The sequence below is a fragment of the Bos indicus x Bos taurus genome, chromosome 4, assembly GCF_003369695.1.
Source record: "Bos indicus x Bos taurus breed Angus x Brahman F1 hybrid chromosome 4, Bos_hybrid_MaternalHap_v2.0, whole genome shotgun sequence".
In the NCBI taxonomy this organism is placed as follows: domain Eukaryota; kingdom Metazoa; phylum Chordata; class Mammalia; order Artiodactyla; family Bovidae; genus Bos; species Bos indicus x Bos taurus.
This window is the reverse complement of record NC_040079.1, coordinates 18,153,958-18,168,403: the sequence shown is the minus strand read 5'-3', so window position 1 is coordinate 18,168,403 and position 14,446 is coordinate 18,153,958. Positions and strand designations below refer to the sequence as shown.

The window sequence follows — 14,446 nt, the reverse complement described above, 5'->3', positions numbered from 1 at the left end:
GCACACCGGCGGCAGGAACAGGTGCATGGAGCATGGCCGCCCTGAGCATCCTGGCACAACTACTCTTTCAATGGCATCTCTTCTCCTTTCTTCCCAGCTCCCTTTCTGATCTGCCCCTCTCTCCCCACCTTCCATCAGGCATCCTCACTCCAGGGACCCTCACCTGTTGGTGTTCTCCAGAACCTCCACCTTCTTCCGAAGCTCCAAGTTCTCCGTTGAACAAGACTCTACCCTACAGAAGAGAGAGAAAAAGAAAAACCCGAGTTTTATCAGGGGAGCAAGCACTAAGCCAGGAGCTAGGATGAAGGCAGGTGGGGTTCAGAGAAAAAATAAACAGAGAAGCAGCTACTCTGGGGAGATTAGGAAGAGAGCTAGGCCAACCTGAGTTGGGGCAAAGGGTGACACAAAAGAAAAAAAAAAAAGAGATTAGTAACAAATGGCTCAATAATGGGAAATGAATTGGAACGGTACACAATGTAAACTTCTTATGTGCTGAGGACAGTCACTCAGTCGTGTCTGACTCTTTGCAACCTGATGGACTGTAGCCCGCCAGGCTCCTCTGTCCACGGGATTCTCCAGGCAAGAACACTGGAGTGGATTGCCATGCCCTTCTCCAGCGGATCTTCCCAACCCAGGGATCAAACCCAGGTTTCTTGCACTGCAGGTGGATTCTTTACCATCTGAGCCACCAGGGAAGCTCAAACTTCTTAAAGGGTTTTTCCAACTTGATTTCTCTTGACTTTTCCCTATGGCTCTCAATGCTCATCACACTTCTCCCTCCGTATTACAGGGTCTGAATGCTGCTAGCTGTGCTCTTGGCCAGGAAGACTGACAGGGCTTGAGGCAGGGGGAGAGGAAAGGACAAGACCCTAGGACCTCAGGACAAGGAACCAAGGTGCTGGAGGAGGCATGCCCCAAGGGGCCATAAAGAGATTTTCATCGAAACATCTTGACCCCAGATACCTCAACAATGATTGGTAATAATTCTTATTACCAAAACCTAAATCAGGAGGAAGAAACACTGACTTTCAGCAGGAACTTCAAAAACCAGCCAGGATCCACCAATTGCTCCTCTCACCACATATATATAAAGATTCATTTCTAGATCTAGGGACTCACTCCCATTTTAAAATGATATTAGTTTGTCAGATGGGAACTATTTTCTAGGGTAATACAAAATTGTGTTTTAATTTATGTTTTTCTAAGAGCCCTCCTGATATTCCAGGCTATTCAGAATAACACAAGGTATCTTCAAGTGTTTTTGTGCAAAGTCACTCACCTATAACATGAATCATAGCAGACAGAAAATAAAGAATGCCAACTTGTCTTATATCCCCTGCTGCTTTCTCAAGGGTGCAAGGCAGTGTGGCCAAGGGTAATTGATTAATTAGCCCCGCTCTTTTCTGCCAAAATAGCACCTCTCCTCTGAGAAGTCCAGGAATGTGCATGAAGGTTTGTATTTGTGCTTATTTGAAAGTAAGCCTTCAAGGATTTATGAACCCTTGGTTGAAAACAGTTCTGTACAAATGCCTACTAAGATCAAAAGTGGAAATGTGTTAGTCACTCGCAAGTCCAGCTCTTTGCGACTCCATGGATTATAGCCCATCAGGCTTCTCTGTCCATGAGATTCTCCAGGCAAGTATACGGGAGTGGGTAGCCACTGCCTTCTCCAGGAGACCTTCCTGACCAAGGGATCGAACCCAGGTCTCCTGCATTGCAGGTGGATTCTTTACCATCTGAGCCACCAAGAAAGTTGTACTTCTTTAATTTCTTGCTAGATTTATAAGGTTCTCCTCTAAAAACCACTAGGTGGCAGGCAAAACACAGGCTGATAAACCAACAGCCTTTGCTGGGAGCCAGGTGAGAAACTGAACCCCCTTGTCATGGAAATCAGGGGCCCCCTGGCACTCACATTTCTCTACGTGAATTGCTCAATACACACAACCAGTTTGGCAGGAGGCTTACTTTTTCTCCAAGCTGTCCATGTATTCTTTCTTCTTCCTCCTACTTTCCTGGGCTGAAATCTGCAATGGAAGGGGAGACAAGAGGATTACACTCCAGCTGTTACCAGTAAGGGACAACAGAGGATGAGATGGTGGGATGGCGTCATTGACTCAATAGACACGAGTTTGAGCAAACTCCAGAGACAGTGACAGACAGGGAGGCCTGGCGTGCTGCAGTCCGTGGGGTTGCAAAGAGCTGGACACGACTCAGTAACTGAACGACAACAGAGCAGTAAACCCAGATGACTGGAGGCCGTGAGCACAGAAATCACAGAAGCCCTGCTCACTTCTGCGGCCACTTCCCATTTCTTTAACCTGCTGGCTCATCTACTAATCGCCTCTCCTGTTCCCCGTGGTTTCAATCAGTCTATGCTCTCATCTACTTTAACAAATTAGGCCACAAGTGAGAAGGATGGTGGTCCAGGAGTCAGACCAGAACATGTACATCATGAACCATCTCTATGGTCTCAGAAAAATGACTTCAATTCTGTGGACCTAGTTGGGTCACTGTAATACATAATATAAGCCAGTTGGGGTTAGTTACACAGAAATTCCCTGGTGGTTCTGCATGTGGGTGAAGAATTATGACTCTAATCTCTCTCCTCCTTCCTCCCTTAGTCTCCTCCCTCCTGCTCTATGCACACCCTAGCCATGCCAACGTTTTTTTGTATTTGTGCTTATTTGAAAGTAACCCTTCAAGAACTTATGGACCCTTGGTTGAAAACAGTTCTGTACAAATGCCTACTAAGATCAAAAGTGGAAATGTGTTAGTCACTCAGTCAAGTCCAGCTCTTTGCGACTCCATGGACTATAGCCCATCAGGCTTCTCTGTCCATGAGATTCTCCAGGCAAGTATACTGGAGTGGGTAGCCACTGCCTTCTCCAGGAGACCTTCCTGACCAAGGGATCGAACCCAGGTACTATAGGGGCCCAGGACTTCGAAACTGCTAGACCCAGGTATAGAAGAGCCAGCAGAATTTTTTAACAAAAACCCCTATCGAGAAAAAAATTAAGAAGCACCCATAATATATTGATATTTATGTATTTATAATATTATAATTTATAAATATTTATAAATTGCATAAATGCCTACTAGGGGAAATATTGTATATATCATGAAATAGAAATTTTAAAGTCTGAGATGTTTTTAAATGTAAGTGGGAGTTCTAATATTTTCCTCCCATGCTTGAATAGGTTATCTTGAGCATCATGGAGTATGCACACCCAATTTGGGGACCCACTGACCAGAAGATGGATGGCAGGGCTGGAGGATGACAGGGCCAAGCCTTGGTCCCGAACCAAGGGCCAGGCCAGTGTTGGCCACCGGGAAGGTGGGACAGGCACATGGCTCGGTTCTGCTCACTGAAGTGCCTGCATCTGATGGACCCACCTTATTCTTGATTTTCCTCCGGATTTTCTTTAGGGCCTTCTCCTCTGATTTCGTCAGGGGCAACTTGGTGGGGATGGGATAGCCCTCAGCGATCAGGGTCCTCTTCTCCTCCTCCGTCAGGACCAGGGGGCCTGATCCCTGCAGCTTCTGTGTAGACCAAGGAGCAGAAAAGGGTCAGAGAGGAGCAGCCGGGAGCTCCTGAGGGGCGCCTCCTGAGGGGCGAGGAGGGTCTGATATGATGTCTTGCAAACAACTAAGGAAAAAGGACGCCCATCTGTTCGGGTAAGAAATGGGCACTCTGAAGTGGAAGCAAAAAAATGGAGAAGATACCCGTGTGAGTGTTACAACCCAAGGATTATAATTTAAGGGAACAGGTAAAGAAACCTCCACCCGTTATTTCCCACAAAGTACCCCACTGGCTAAAACATGCAAATTAAAAGACAGAACTCATTTCCTACATCCCTGGAGGTTTCCTGTCGTCAGAGTGATAAGGAATTCACTTGGAGTTCTGTGGAAAGTTTTGTTGTTCTCCTGAAAAGGCCATTTTACAAGATGCTCTCTATACACTAGGAGCCGCTTCTCAACCTCCACTTCCAGCTAAAGGGTTAGAACTCCCAGGGACGCACCGGCAGGCTTGCTCCACGAGTCTCTGGTCAGCACTGTCCTAGACTATCCATCGTCAGTGGAGACGACAACTGTAGCTCATCCCATGTCATCCATACTAGGACAATGTGTTTATAATTAGGCAATAAATGGAGGACCTATTGCATATTAGCTCTGTGTTAAATGCATGGAGGAATCAAAACGAGCTCTGTCTCTTAAGTAGCTAATGATCGAGACCAAGGCTGAATTGACACACAGGAAAGAACGAGAGCAATTAAATGCTAGACGGTGATATTCACTCCAGGTGCATTAATAACATAAAGAAAGAGAACACTTGTGTGAGTCTCTGCGATAAGGGAAGGCTTAGGGTAGCAGATAAGACTTGAACTGGGCCTCCTGAAAGAAAGGGGGTGATTTACACAGAGAAGGACTTTCCAACAAAAGGCAGCCTTGTAAAGAGTAACAGAAGAAGCCGCTCTGCCTGGACGGGGTGAGCTCTTGAAGCTGCTGCAGGTTGGGCACATACAGAGGGTGTTAGTACCCAGCAGAGGTATGAGGGCTTGATGCCAACAGATAGTAGGGAAACACAGCACGGATGCTGAACCAAAGTCTGACGTGGGGAGGATTTAATCCATGACCATGGAGAATGAACTGATTGTGGCAGGACCCACAGACCCATAGAATGAACACCATTGCAGTAATCAAAAGAGTGAAGGGTTAATGGTGAGAGGATAATGATGGAGTGGAAAGAGGTAACCCACTGGCCCTCAGTAATAGTGATAAATAAGATCATAGCCACAGATCTAAGAACTTGCTGAGTTTCTGAGACAGACTGCATTCAACTTTTCAAAGTTATACTAATTGATAGATGGCTTTTCTAGAATTTTTACATATCTCACTTCATTAAATACTTTGGCCACCTGATGCGAAGAGCTGACTCATTTGAAAAGACCCTGATGCTGGGAAAGATTGAGGGCAGGAGGAGAAGGGGACAACAGAGGATGAGATGGTTGGATGGCATCACCGACTTGATGGACATGGGTTTGGGTGGATTCTGGAAGTTGGTGATGGACAGGGAGGCCTGGCATGCTGTGGTTCATGGGGTCGCAAAGAGTCAGACACGACTGAGCGACTGAACTGAACTGCATTCCAATTTGCTCTATGTGATATTATAAATTCAGTAAGGTTGACTATGATTTTTAAATCCTCAGAGAAATCAACTGACTATTCAAAACAATGCAAAATTAATTATATATGCCTATTTTTTATTTGGAGAAATTATATATGTGAGGAATGAATAATGACTCATGAGTTCCATCCTGAGACACTGGGTTAAGAGCTGAACCACAGATAAAAAGGGTTAAATTATATGCGTGTGCTTTAGACATCAAAACGTTTCATCTCAGAGCAATTTTTCAGTTCATTGAAGATTGTTTATTTAAATAATAAGCTATTTCCTATCCTAGGTCACAAAGACTGCCTAAGTTGATGATAAATATTTGTGATATAATTTTGAGAAGAATGACAACATTTTTATTCCTCATGGTTGTAGCTATAAAAAATATGCACATGAATAAAAACCGGAAGCATGCACAGAAAAGGAAAAGAACGTGTTAGCACGATGAGATCACAGGCAGTTTTTAGAAAATGTTCTCTAAGTCTGTCATCCCCCAGCTTTAGCAATCAGACTGAAAACTTCCCAAAGGAAGAAAAGCCAAGTGGCTCGGAATGGCAGCCACGCTGGGTGAAGCTCCAAACAACAGGATGGGAGGATCGGGTTGCAGGGATGCAGGGACACTCACATGAGGAGCAGTGAGGAGCGGGGAGCTGGCCAGCGCCGAGGGGGCCCGCGCTGGGGCCCTGGCGGGGCTGTGGGTCTGCGGAAGGCCAAAGGGGTGCAGGCGCGGGCTGGGGCTCAGGCTGCCCTCGGAGTCGCTGCTGTTGCTGCTGGGAGGAGTGGGCGGTAAGTGCAGGTGGTCCACGGAGGCTGAGGGGAAAAGAACGGATTGCATCCATCAGGGAGCAACAAAGCAGGACGTGGGGGCACTTAAACATCCAACATCCAACCTAGGACAGTCGAACAAATGGATGAGGAATCTCTCCGAGTGGACATGGAACAGCCTCCAAGATGTACTGTGAAGGCAAAATTTAAGTGTTTCTTTCGAAAAACTGTAGACTGAATTATTGGGTTCCAACTTGATACAGCCTCAAGCAGGTGCTTTCTTGGCTTGATTTTCTGGCTTTATTGTGGATAATGGGCTTCCCTGGTAGCTCAGTTGGTAAAGAATCCACCTGCAATGCAGGAGACCTGGGTTCGATCCCTGGGTTGGGAAGATCCCCTGGAGGAGGGCATGGCAACCCACTCCAGTATTCTTGCCTGGAGAATCCCATGGACAGAGGAGCCTGGCAGGCTGCAGTCCATGGGGTCACAAAGAGTCAGACACGACTGAGCAACTTAGCACAGCACATTGTGGATACATTTTTGGACTGGATTTTTGAGTTTTACTTTGGTCAACAGGAGTTTCAGTAGATGTGACATAACTGTGTGCTGGTCTCAACCTACAGATGAGAGAAATAAATCAAGGTGCAAGACAGTGTATAAAGTAGACTTCCTTTTGTATGAAAAAGGAGAGAAAGAGAATACAGACCCTATTTGCTTCTAACTACATAAAGCAACTCGGGAAAATATGTAAGAAAGTAATAAAATTATGACAAAATGGGGACATGGGAAATTACAGCAGGTAGGGATGGTGCTGGCATAACGTTCCCTCTCTTCATTTCATATAGTTTCCACAGTTTGATTGTAAACCACCATGTTAACGTATCAAGATCTTTAAAAAAGAAAAAAAAAAAAAAAATAGCAGAAGCAGGGAGCCCATGAGGGTTTGAGAAAAGCTCATTTGTTTCTGCAGGAATGTGCATGGCAGGGCCCACAGGCCAGATGCCAGGCATTCTTGATTCAGATAACACCCAATCCATCTGTGGATAGAAAAGCAGGCACTGGGAGATAAATGAGGGGGAGCAGGGTGTCCCCCGCAACGTCCCCCAGCATCAAGCATCCCTCACCTCTCCCCAGGGAGACACCCATACTCTGCCAGGCCTTGGGGCCTTGGTCAGTGCCGCTCAAGCACCTCCAGGGCAGCGGAGACAGGTTCCAAAGGAAGTGCTGTCTCTGAGTTCAACCTGACACATGAGCTTTGGGGGTCTCACTCTTTTTCTGACTGTGAATCTTCACATCGTGCTGGAATACCTTGATGGCCAGTCACCATTACTGAGCCAAGGGACGTGACCTTGGGTAAGCCTTGCACTCCGCACGCCTCCTGGGACCCCCAGGACAACAGAGCCCCGAGTGCAGCGGCTCTGAACTGGGCGAGGAGCCCGGGGGCCGCATACACACCTGGACTTGGTCAAACAGAGAAGAGCCCGGGGCCATGGGAAGGCCTCCTGCCTGAGATACTGAAGATGGAAGGAGCCTTTCTGAGACACAGCTACTCACCTCAGAAAAAGGGCCCTCAGAGCTGCCTTTGGAGGTGAGAAGCTGGAAGCATGGGGCTCTTCTGCTCACTGAAACACTGACTGTCCCAGGGAACCACAGGGGATCCATCTCTCTCAGTCACCTCCCCACCTTGCCCCACCCCCACTAACAGCACATACTTTTTCCTCTTTCTTTCTTACGCTAACCCCTCTCTTTTCTCTTTCTAACCTACCCTGCCGTAGAGCTCCCTGGTTTTTTAGAGTCCACGGGCACTCCTAAAGCTAAAGAATATTCTAAAACAATCCCATACATCTCTATTGTCAACTCTTTGGCCACTGCTTCCAGGAAGCTAAGGAGGGTAGGTAGGCGTCTTAAATACGTGTTCACCTAGAAAGGAGTTCTAAGAGTGTTAAGTAAGGTTTTCCCAACCCCATGATGACCTACGGGACTCTAGTGTCAGGTCAATTAATAAGCGTGGAAGCTGTTACCCTGGGGTGTCTCCAGTGCTCTGGCCACTTACACAGGCAAACCAAAATCCAATCCTGTAAATGCTTCAAGGTTATCAGGCTGGAATCTAAGGACAACTGGTCACAAACAGCCAACTAAGTTTTAAGTTATAGCCCATCAATAATCTCCTTACTTTGCTTCCACCTTCTCTTTATAAAAGTCTCCCCCCAGCTCTTGTCAGAGGAAACTTCTAACCAGTTTGGCACTGCAAAGTCTAATTAATTTTTGCTCAAATAAGCAATTGAAATTTTTAAGTTTTTAGAGCTTATCTCTTAACAATGTTTCCTTTGGACTTCAAGGAGATCAAACCAGTCAATCCTAATGGAAATCAGTCCTGAATATTCATTGCAAGGACTGATGGTGAAGCTGAAACTCCAATACTTTGGCCACCTGATGGGAAGAACTGACTCATTGGAAAGACCCTAATGCTGGGAAAGATTGAAGGCACGAGGAGAAGGGGACAACAGAGGATGAGATGGTTGGATGGCATCAGACTCGATGGACATGAGTTTGAACAAGCTCCGGGAGCTGGTGATGGACAGGGAGGCCTGGAGTGCTGCAGGCCATGGGGTCACAGAGAGTCAGACATGACTGAGCTACTGAACTGATTTTTAACAATGTTTATCTTTTAGCCATGGTAAACAAACAAGCAAATAAAAACAAAAGTAAAACAAAACCCGGGAGCAGACAAACCTCACAGGGGCTCCTGGTGTCTGCCATGCAGAGCTATTAGTCTGGAGAATTAGTCAAGAGTACTAGAGCTTACTTTTCCCTTTGGCTGGGCACAGTCCAAATTATTCTAGTACTTTTCTCCTTCCCAAGAAGAAGGTGCTCCACACACACAACAAAATGGAAATGGCATGGCAGGAAAAGTGAAGCAAACTCGAATCTCCTCTTACCCACTTATTGAGAGCTACTGCCCTGGTCACAAGTGCCTCAGTATCAGATTTCTAAATTCACTTGAAATATGGCTCATGGGTTACTTCCTGACAAGGCTGGGGACAACAAGCCACTTTGCCTAGAAGCCCCGCTGCATTCAAGGATGTTGGATTTCCTCCTCCCTGTTTATCTAGGATAATGAGGAAAGATGGCCACTTCAAGGAAGGACCCTGAAACTCTTCTCCTCTACAGAGCCGAGATTCTGAAGCCACTACGGGGTTTACTGGTACTGTGATGACATTTTCAGAAGCATATGGCAACACAGATGGAAAGAGCAAAATGTATTTGATAGTTGTTACCAGTATCACAAACATGAAAGGAATTACTTTCTTTAAAGCTGAAAGGCACTAAAATGTGTATCACTCAGTTAAAATAAATATTGTCTCAATATGGATTTTAGTTAGTATCACTCATTATAAAAACTAAATCCTGGGACTTCCCTGGCAGTCCAGTGGTTAAGACTCCACACTTCCAAAGGGGCGTGGATTCAAAGAGAACTAAGATCCCATATGCTGTGCTGTGTGGCCAAAAAAGTATAAAAAAATAATTGAATCCTTTCTTTCCTGATGACAAAGGTAAATGCCAACCTTGATTAAAGTATCACGGATAAATCTTGAGTATGTTTCTGGTGGGATGAAGTAGACTTTGTTTCCGTGAGCATTGCTCCTATATATTGTAACATCTGCACCTTATGTCCACATCATAGCACAGATACCTTTCCCATGACAAGCCCGTATACTAGTTTCTTATTTGTTGATCACATTGATGAGCTGTCCTTCTAACCATGTGCTGAAAGTATAAATAAAAAGGGAAGGAATGGCATGTCTTAAGGCACTGAATTAAGGAGCTCGGCAAAGTATATCAATTAAAAAGGCAGAGAGAGCTTCCTAGACTGTATGAGACTTAGGGGTCTGCATTCAGAATTCCTACCCATGGGCTTCACAGGGGACAAGGAAAAGACTGACACAGGGAAAGAAGAAAGTGAGAGTGTAACCATTTCAAGTACTGACACCACTTATTTCTAAATAGACGCAGGAATAGAGGAGTGGTAGTGGTTGGTGGGGATTTAGTCACTAAGTCGTGTCCAACTCTCGCGACTCCATGGACTGTAGCCCACCAGGTTCCTCTGTTCATGGGATTTCCCAGGCAAGAATACTGGAGTGGGTTGTCATTCCCTTTTCCAGAGGATCTTCCTGACTCAGAGATTGAACCTTCATTTCCTATATTGCAGGCAGATTCTCTACCAGCTGAGCCACCCGAAAATCAACATTTAAAAATACTGAATTGCCAGACAGATAAACTGTGAATTCACTTCACAAAGGATTTAAAATTAGAGTTTGTTTTAAGCCAGCAAGTTGGCTTTGTAAATGCCCATTAGGTCTGTACTGATCATCACGCCAGGGCAGGGAGCTGGCTTTCACTCATAGGATGGCTTGAGGGCAGGGGTTCCCGTGTTCCCTTGTCAGCACCCAAGTCACGAGAGTCTATAAACATGTTGAAAGGTCACCCTGGCTTGGAGTAAAAGTTGAAGATTTACTTGAAAATTAAGCATACACATATATGGGAAAATACAATTTAGCTTTAAAGTTTGTATTTAGAGTCAAGAACAGCTATTTCATAAAACGAGCTCTGCCTCCAGTACAATCAACAGCCCCCACTTTCCCTGGGGTGGTGCACCCACACCTGTTAGCCCAAAGGGGAGAGGAGACAGACCTTCCTTGGGAGAGAAGTTTAGGAACTGATCCACTTCATGAGGCTCCAGCTTAATCTTAGGAATAATGGTCTGGCATGAGGAATCAACCTAAAGAAAGAAATTCAAACACAGTTTTTAAAAGCCAATAACAAACCTGAAGCAACACCCCAGGGAGCTATTTGTCATCCTGTCTTCCTCCCAGGGCTGTGCTAGGGCTGGTGAGGCCCGGCTGAGCGCAGGCTGCTTCTTGGACTGGGAGGTATTTTAGTCCTTAACCCTCCCCCATTGCCAAATCTGGCCGTACAAGTGAGGGAGCCCTCAGAATTCTCATCTAGATGAAGCAGCCAGGGCTCACTTGTCAGTGCTTCATTCTATTGTGTTTATGGTACTGTACAGGCATTTTACTGCAAGGAAATCCAACCAGTCCATTCTGAAGCAGATCAGCCCTGGGATTTCTTTGGAAGGAATGATGCTAAAGCTGAAACTCCAGTACTTTGGCTACCTCATGAGAAGAGTTGACTCATTGGAAAAGACTCTGATGCTGGGAGGGACTGGGGGCAGGAGGAGAAGGGGACGACAGAGGATGAGATGGCTGGATGGCATCACTGACTCGATGGACGTGAGTCTGAGTGAACTCCAGGAGTTGGTGATGGACAGGGAGGCCTGGCATGCTGCGATTCATGGGGTCGCAAAGAGTTGGACACGACTGAGCGACTGAACTGAACTGACTGACAGGCATTTTACCACAAAACTAGTCTGGCACATTCCTAAAGGGTCACGGGCCTCCAGCAGGAGGAACTGTGTGAACCCAACTGCATGCATTCTCTCCAGGTTCCTGACAACTGACAACACATAATCACGAAACACTGGGTAGGGAAAGGAGGACAGGTATCTGGCCCAGGCATGGGGGAAAGGCCACGACTCTGATCTTTCTTAGTGACTTGCTTAAAATTCAAACTAAAGCATCACAGAGCAAGGAGACTAATACAGACTCCAGAAGCCGCAGCCTATAAACAGACTCAGGTAGCTATTGAGAAAGGAATTCTAGAGGGCAGCATACAGGTGCTCTGTTCAGCTCATCTTCGTTGGCCCTCATCTTCCCGATGGACGGAAGGTAAACAGCACAAGGAGTGAGGATGCAGCCAAGCCTTGGTGGTGCCACCACGCTGTGTTACCTTGTCCTGATTCCTCTACCTTCCTCAGAGGAGAAATGACTTAGAGAAGGTCAGTGGAGTCATTGTAACATAACCTGTGGCTTTGAGCATATGGAAAGTTAGGACTGGATTCCAAATATCCAGAAGAAGATGTACAAGTATCACCCTGGTCCACCACTAGACATCGAAATACCTCAAGAGAAGGTGGAGCAAAACTAAATCCTACTTGCTATAGGCATGGAACTGAGCAACTCCCAATTTCTTATGTTTTCCATGGGTAATACAATAAGAAGTGGTAGCTGGGAAATCCCTGAATTAAGTCAGGGCAACTCGCACAGCACTAGGAAAATAAAGCATGACACAGGAACAAGCATTCCTTGTTGCCACAGCCCAGAAGCTATGAATAGCACCATTGCTGTAACCACTCCCTTTCAACTGGCTTAAAAATCAATTCCAGGGAGAATTTTTTTCCAACATGGATATCCCTGAACTTTTTCAATTTTGTAATAGCATTCACAGAAAAACCGAAATGAGACTTCCAGTTTTTCTGGACAATGCCTTTAAAGGAAGTGATATAACCAGTGTTGACACCAAGTCAACATGCTCTGGATAGACATAAATACACTTTTACATATAGTTACATATCCTTAAACATATACAACCACTGGCTCCAAAAAGATTAAATGCCTTTTTGGAGAATGAGGATGTGTTATCTCTGGATCCAATCTGTTTTTATGGAAGAAAAGTGACTTTACCCCAGCGTTCATTTCCAGAGGGGTTTCCTCCTTTTCAAACGGGGTGGAGATTGCAGTGATGGTCAGCGTGACAGAGGGGACGAGTCCTGAGGGTGGCTCGTCCGTGATGGGCTCTGTCTTGATGGTTGTTGGTGGAAAGTCTGGAGACAGGTACCATTTCTCACTCTCCACTTCATCTATGGGGAAAAAAAAGCACACTGTGTGAAATCTGCTCAGGGCATCAGGTATAAGTAAAACAAGTGACCACTGACCTTTCTCCTCAAAAAGACCTCCAGCAAAGAATTATTGAGGGAGTTCTCTGGTGCTACAGGGGATAAGAATCCACCTGCCGATGCAGGGGACACGGGTTTGATCCCTGGTCTGGGAAGATCCCACGCGTCTCAGGGCAACTAGGCCCCTGAGCCACAACTACTGAGCCTGTGCTCTAGAGCCCGAGAACCTGTAGTGCTGAGCCCATGTGCTGCAATCGCTGAAGCCTGTGTGCCCAGAGCCTGTGCTCCACAAGAGAAGACACCACAATGAGAAGCCCTCACACTGCAACTAGAGAGTCGCCTCTGTGCTCCCCGACTCGAGAAAGCCCACCCACGGCAGCAAAGACTCAGCACAACCAAAACTATGATCAATTAATAACTAATAAAAAATACTTATTGAGAGTAGAATTAAAAGAAATGAAATGAGAACATGAGAGAGGAGATCAATGGATGAACAAACGAATGCAGAACAAGAATCTGTGCTTTCATTCACTTGAGTGTAAGGATGCCTAAGGCCGCTCTGGAAGCATGCATATGAAAGAAAGAAACCCAGCTCCCTGGCCACAGTGGGAGACTGGGTGGATGGCGAATAGGGTAGGATGGACAATTTCGGTGTGCAGTGTTTTATACTTTTTGGTTTTCAAACCAAATGAATCTACTATCTATTCATAAATGAATAAGTACATCTAAAAATATGAAGGAAGAGGGAGGATGGATCGGGAGATTGGGATTGGCACATATACACTACTATGTATAAAATAGATAACTAATGAGAATCTACTGTATAGCACAGGGAACTCCACTCAGTGCTCTCTGCTGACCTAAATAGAAAGGAAATCCAAGGAAGAGGAGGTACATGTACACGTGAGACTGATTCACTTTGCTGCACAGCAGAAACGAACACAACACTGTAAAGCAACTATATTCCAAAAAAAAAAAATATATATATATATATATATAATATATATATATATATTGGGTTGGCCATAATGTTTGTTTGGGTTTTTCCATAACATCTTGCAGAAAAACCCCAACAAACTTTTTGGCCAATTCTACAATTAAAAAATAAAAACAAGAAGGAAAGAGTGAATGACGGCAACCAGGGCCTCAGGAGACAGGACCAGAGACAATGGTTAGAAGGTCTCTGCCCTTCTCCCCAGTGGATGCTTATCTGTTTCTTTTTTTCTTCTCACGCCCCATGCTGGTCCCAGTCTGCTTCCCTACAACTGCACTTAAGCCTTACACCTGACCTAGACTTCCAGAACTTTACTTAGCCCTCTCAGAAACTTCAGAGTTTGTAAAACATGTTGCTGAAATGCATGAAATCCAGAGGGAAGGGCAGCTTCTTGCCGAGTCTGGTCTTGGCCTCTGGCTTTCGTGATGGTCACAGGCCTGGGGATCGCAACGAAGGAACAGCACTGACTGGACAGAAGCACCTCCATCACTCAGCAGCATTCTCCCAGAAGCCCGCACGGTACCCTGCACTTCTCACAAAGTTACTTGAGAGCAGGTACCTCGGCACAGCCCTGGAAAAGAAGGTGGAAGGGCAGGGCAGGGGATAGCAAGGAGGCTGCAGGCAGGTGTGGAACAAGAGAAAACAAGTCAGGCTCCCAGAGTCAGCATTCCTCACCCGAGGCCAGTTTACTAAAACGAGACTGAAATAAAGCCAAGATATG

At 45.8% G+C, this 14,446-nt stretch overlaps 1 protein-coding gene across 1 annotated transcript in view; it reads right to left on the bottom strand.

Moving 5' to 3' along the window:
• The window catches only part of CREB3L2 (cAMP responsive element binding protein 3 like 2), a 130,025-nt gene that overhangs the window by 22,580 nt on the left and 92,999 nt on the right, over positions 1-14,446 (bottom strand). The window contains exons 3-8 of the mRNA XM_027538893.1: positions 12,520-12,695; positions 10,631-10,718; positions 5,799-5,983; positions 3,394-3,540; positions 1,966-2,024; positions 164-232 (exon numbers count right to left, since the gene is read on the bottom strand). Coding sequence (XP_027394694.1) covers positions 164-232; positions 1,966-2,024; positions 3,394-3,540; positions 5,799-5,983; positions 10,631-10,718; positions 12,520-12,695 — 724 coding nt within the window. The remainder of the gene's footprint in view (positions 1-163; positions 233-1,965; positions 2,025-3,393; positions 3,541-5,798; positions 5,984-10,630; positions 10,719-12,519; positions 12,696-14,446) is intronic.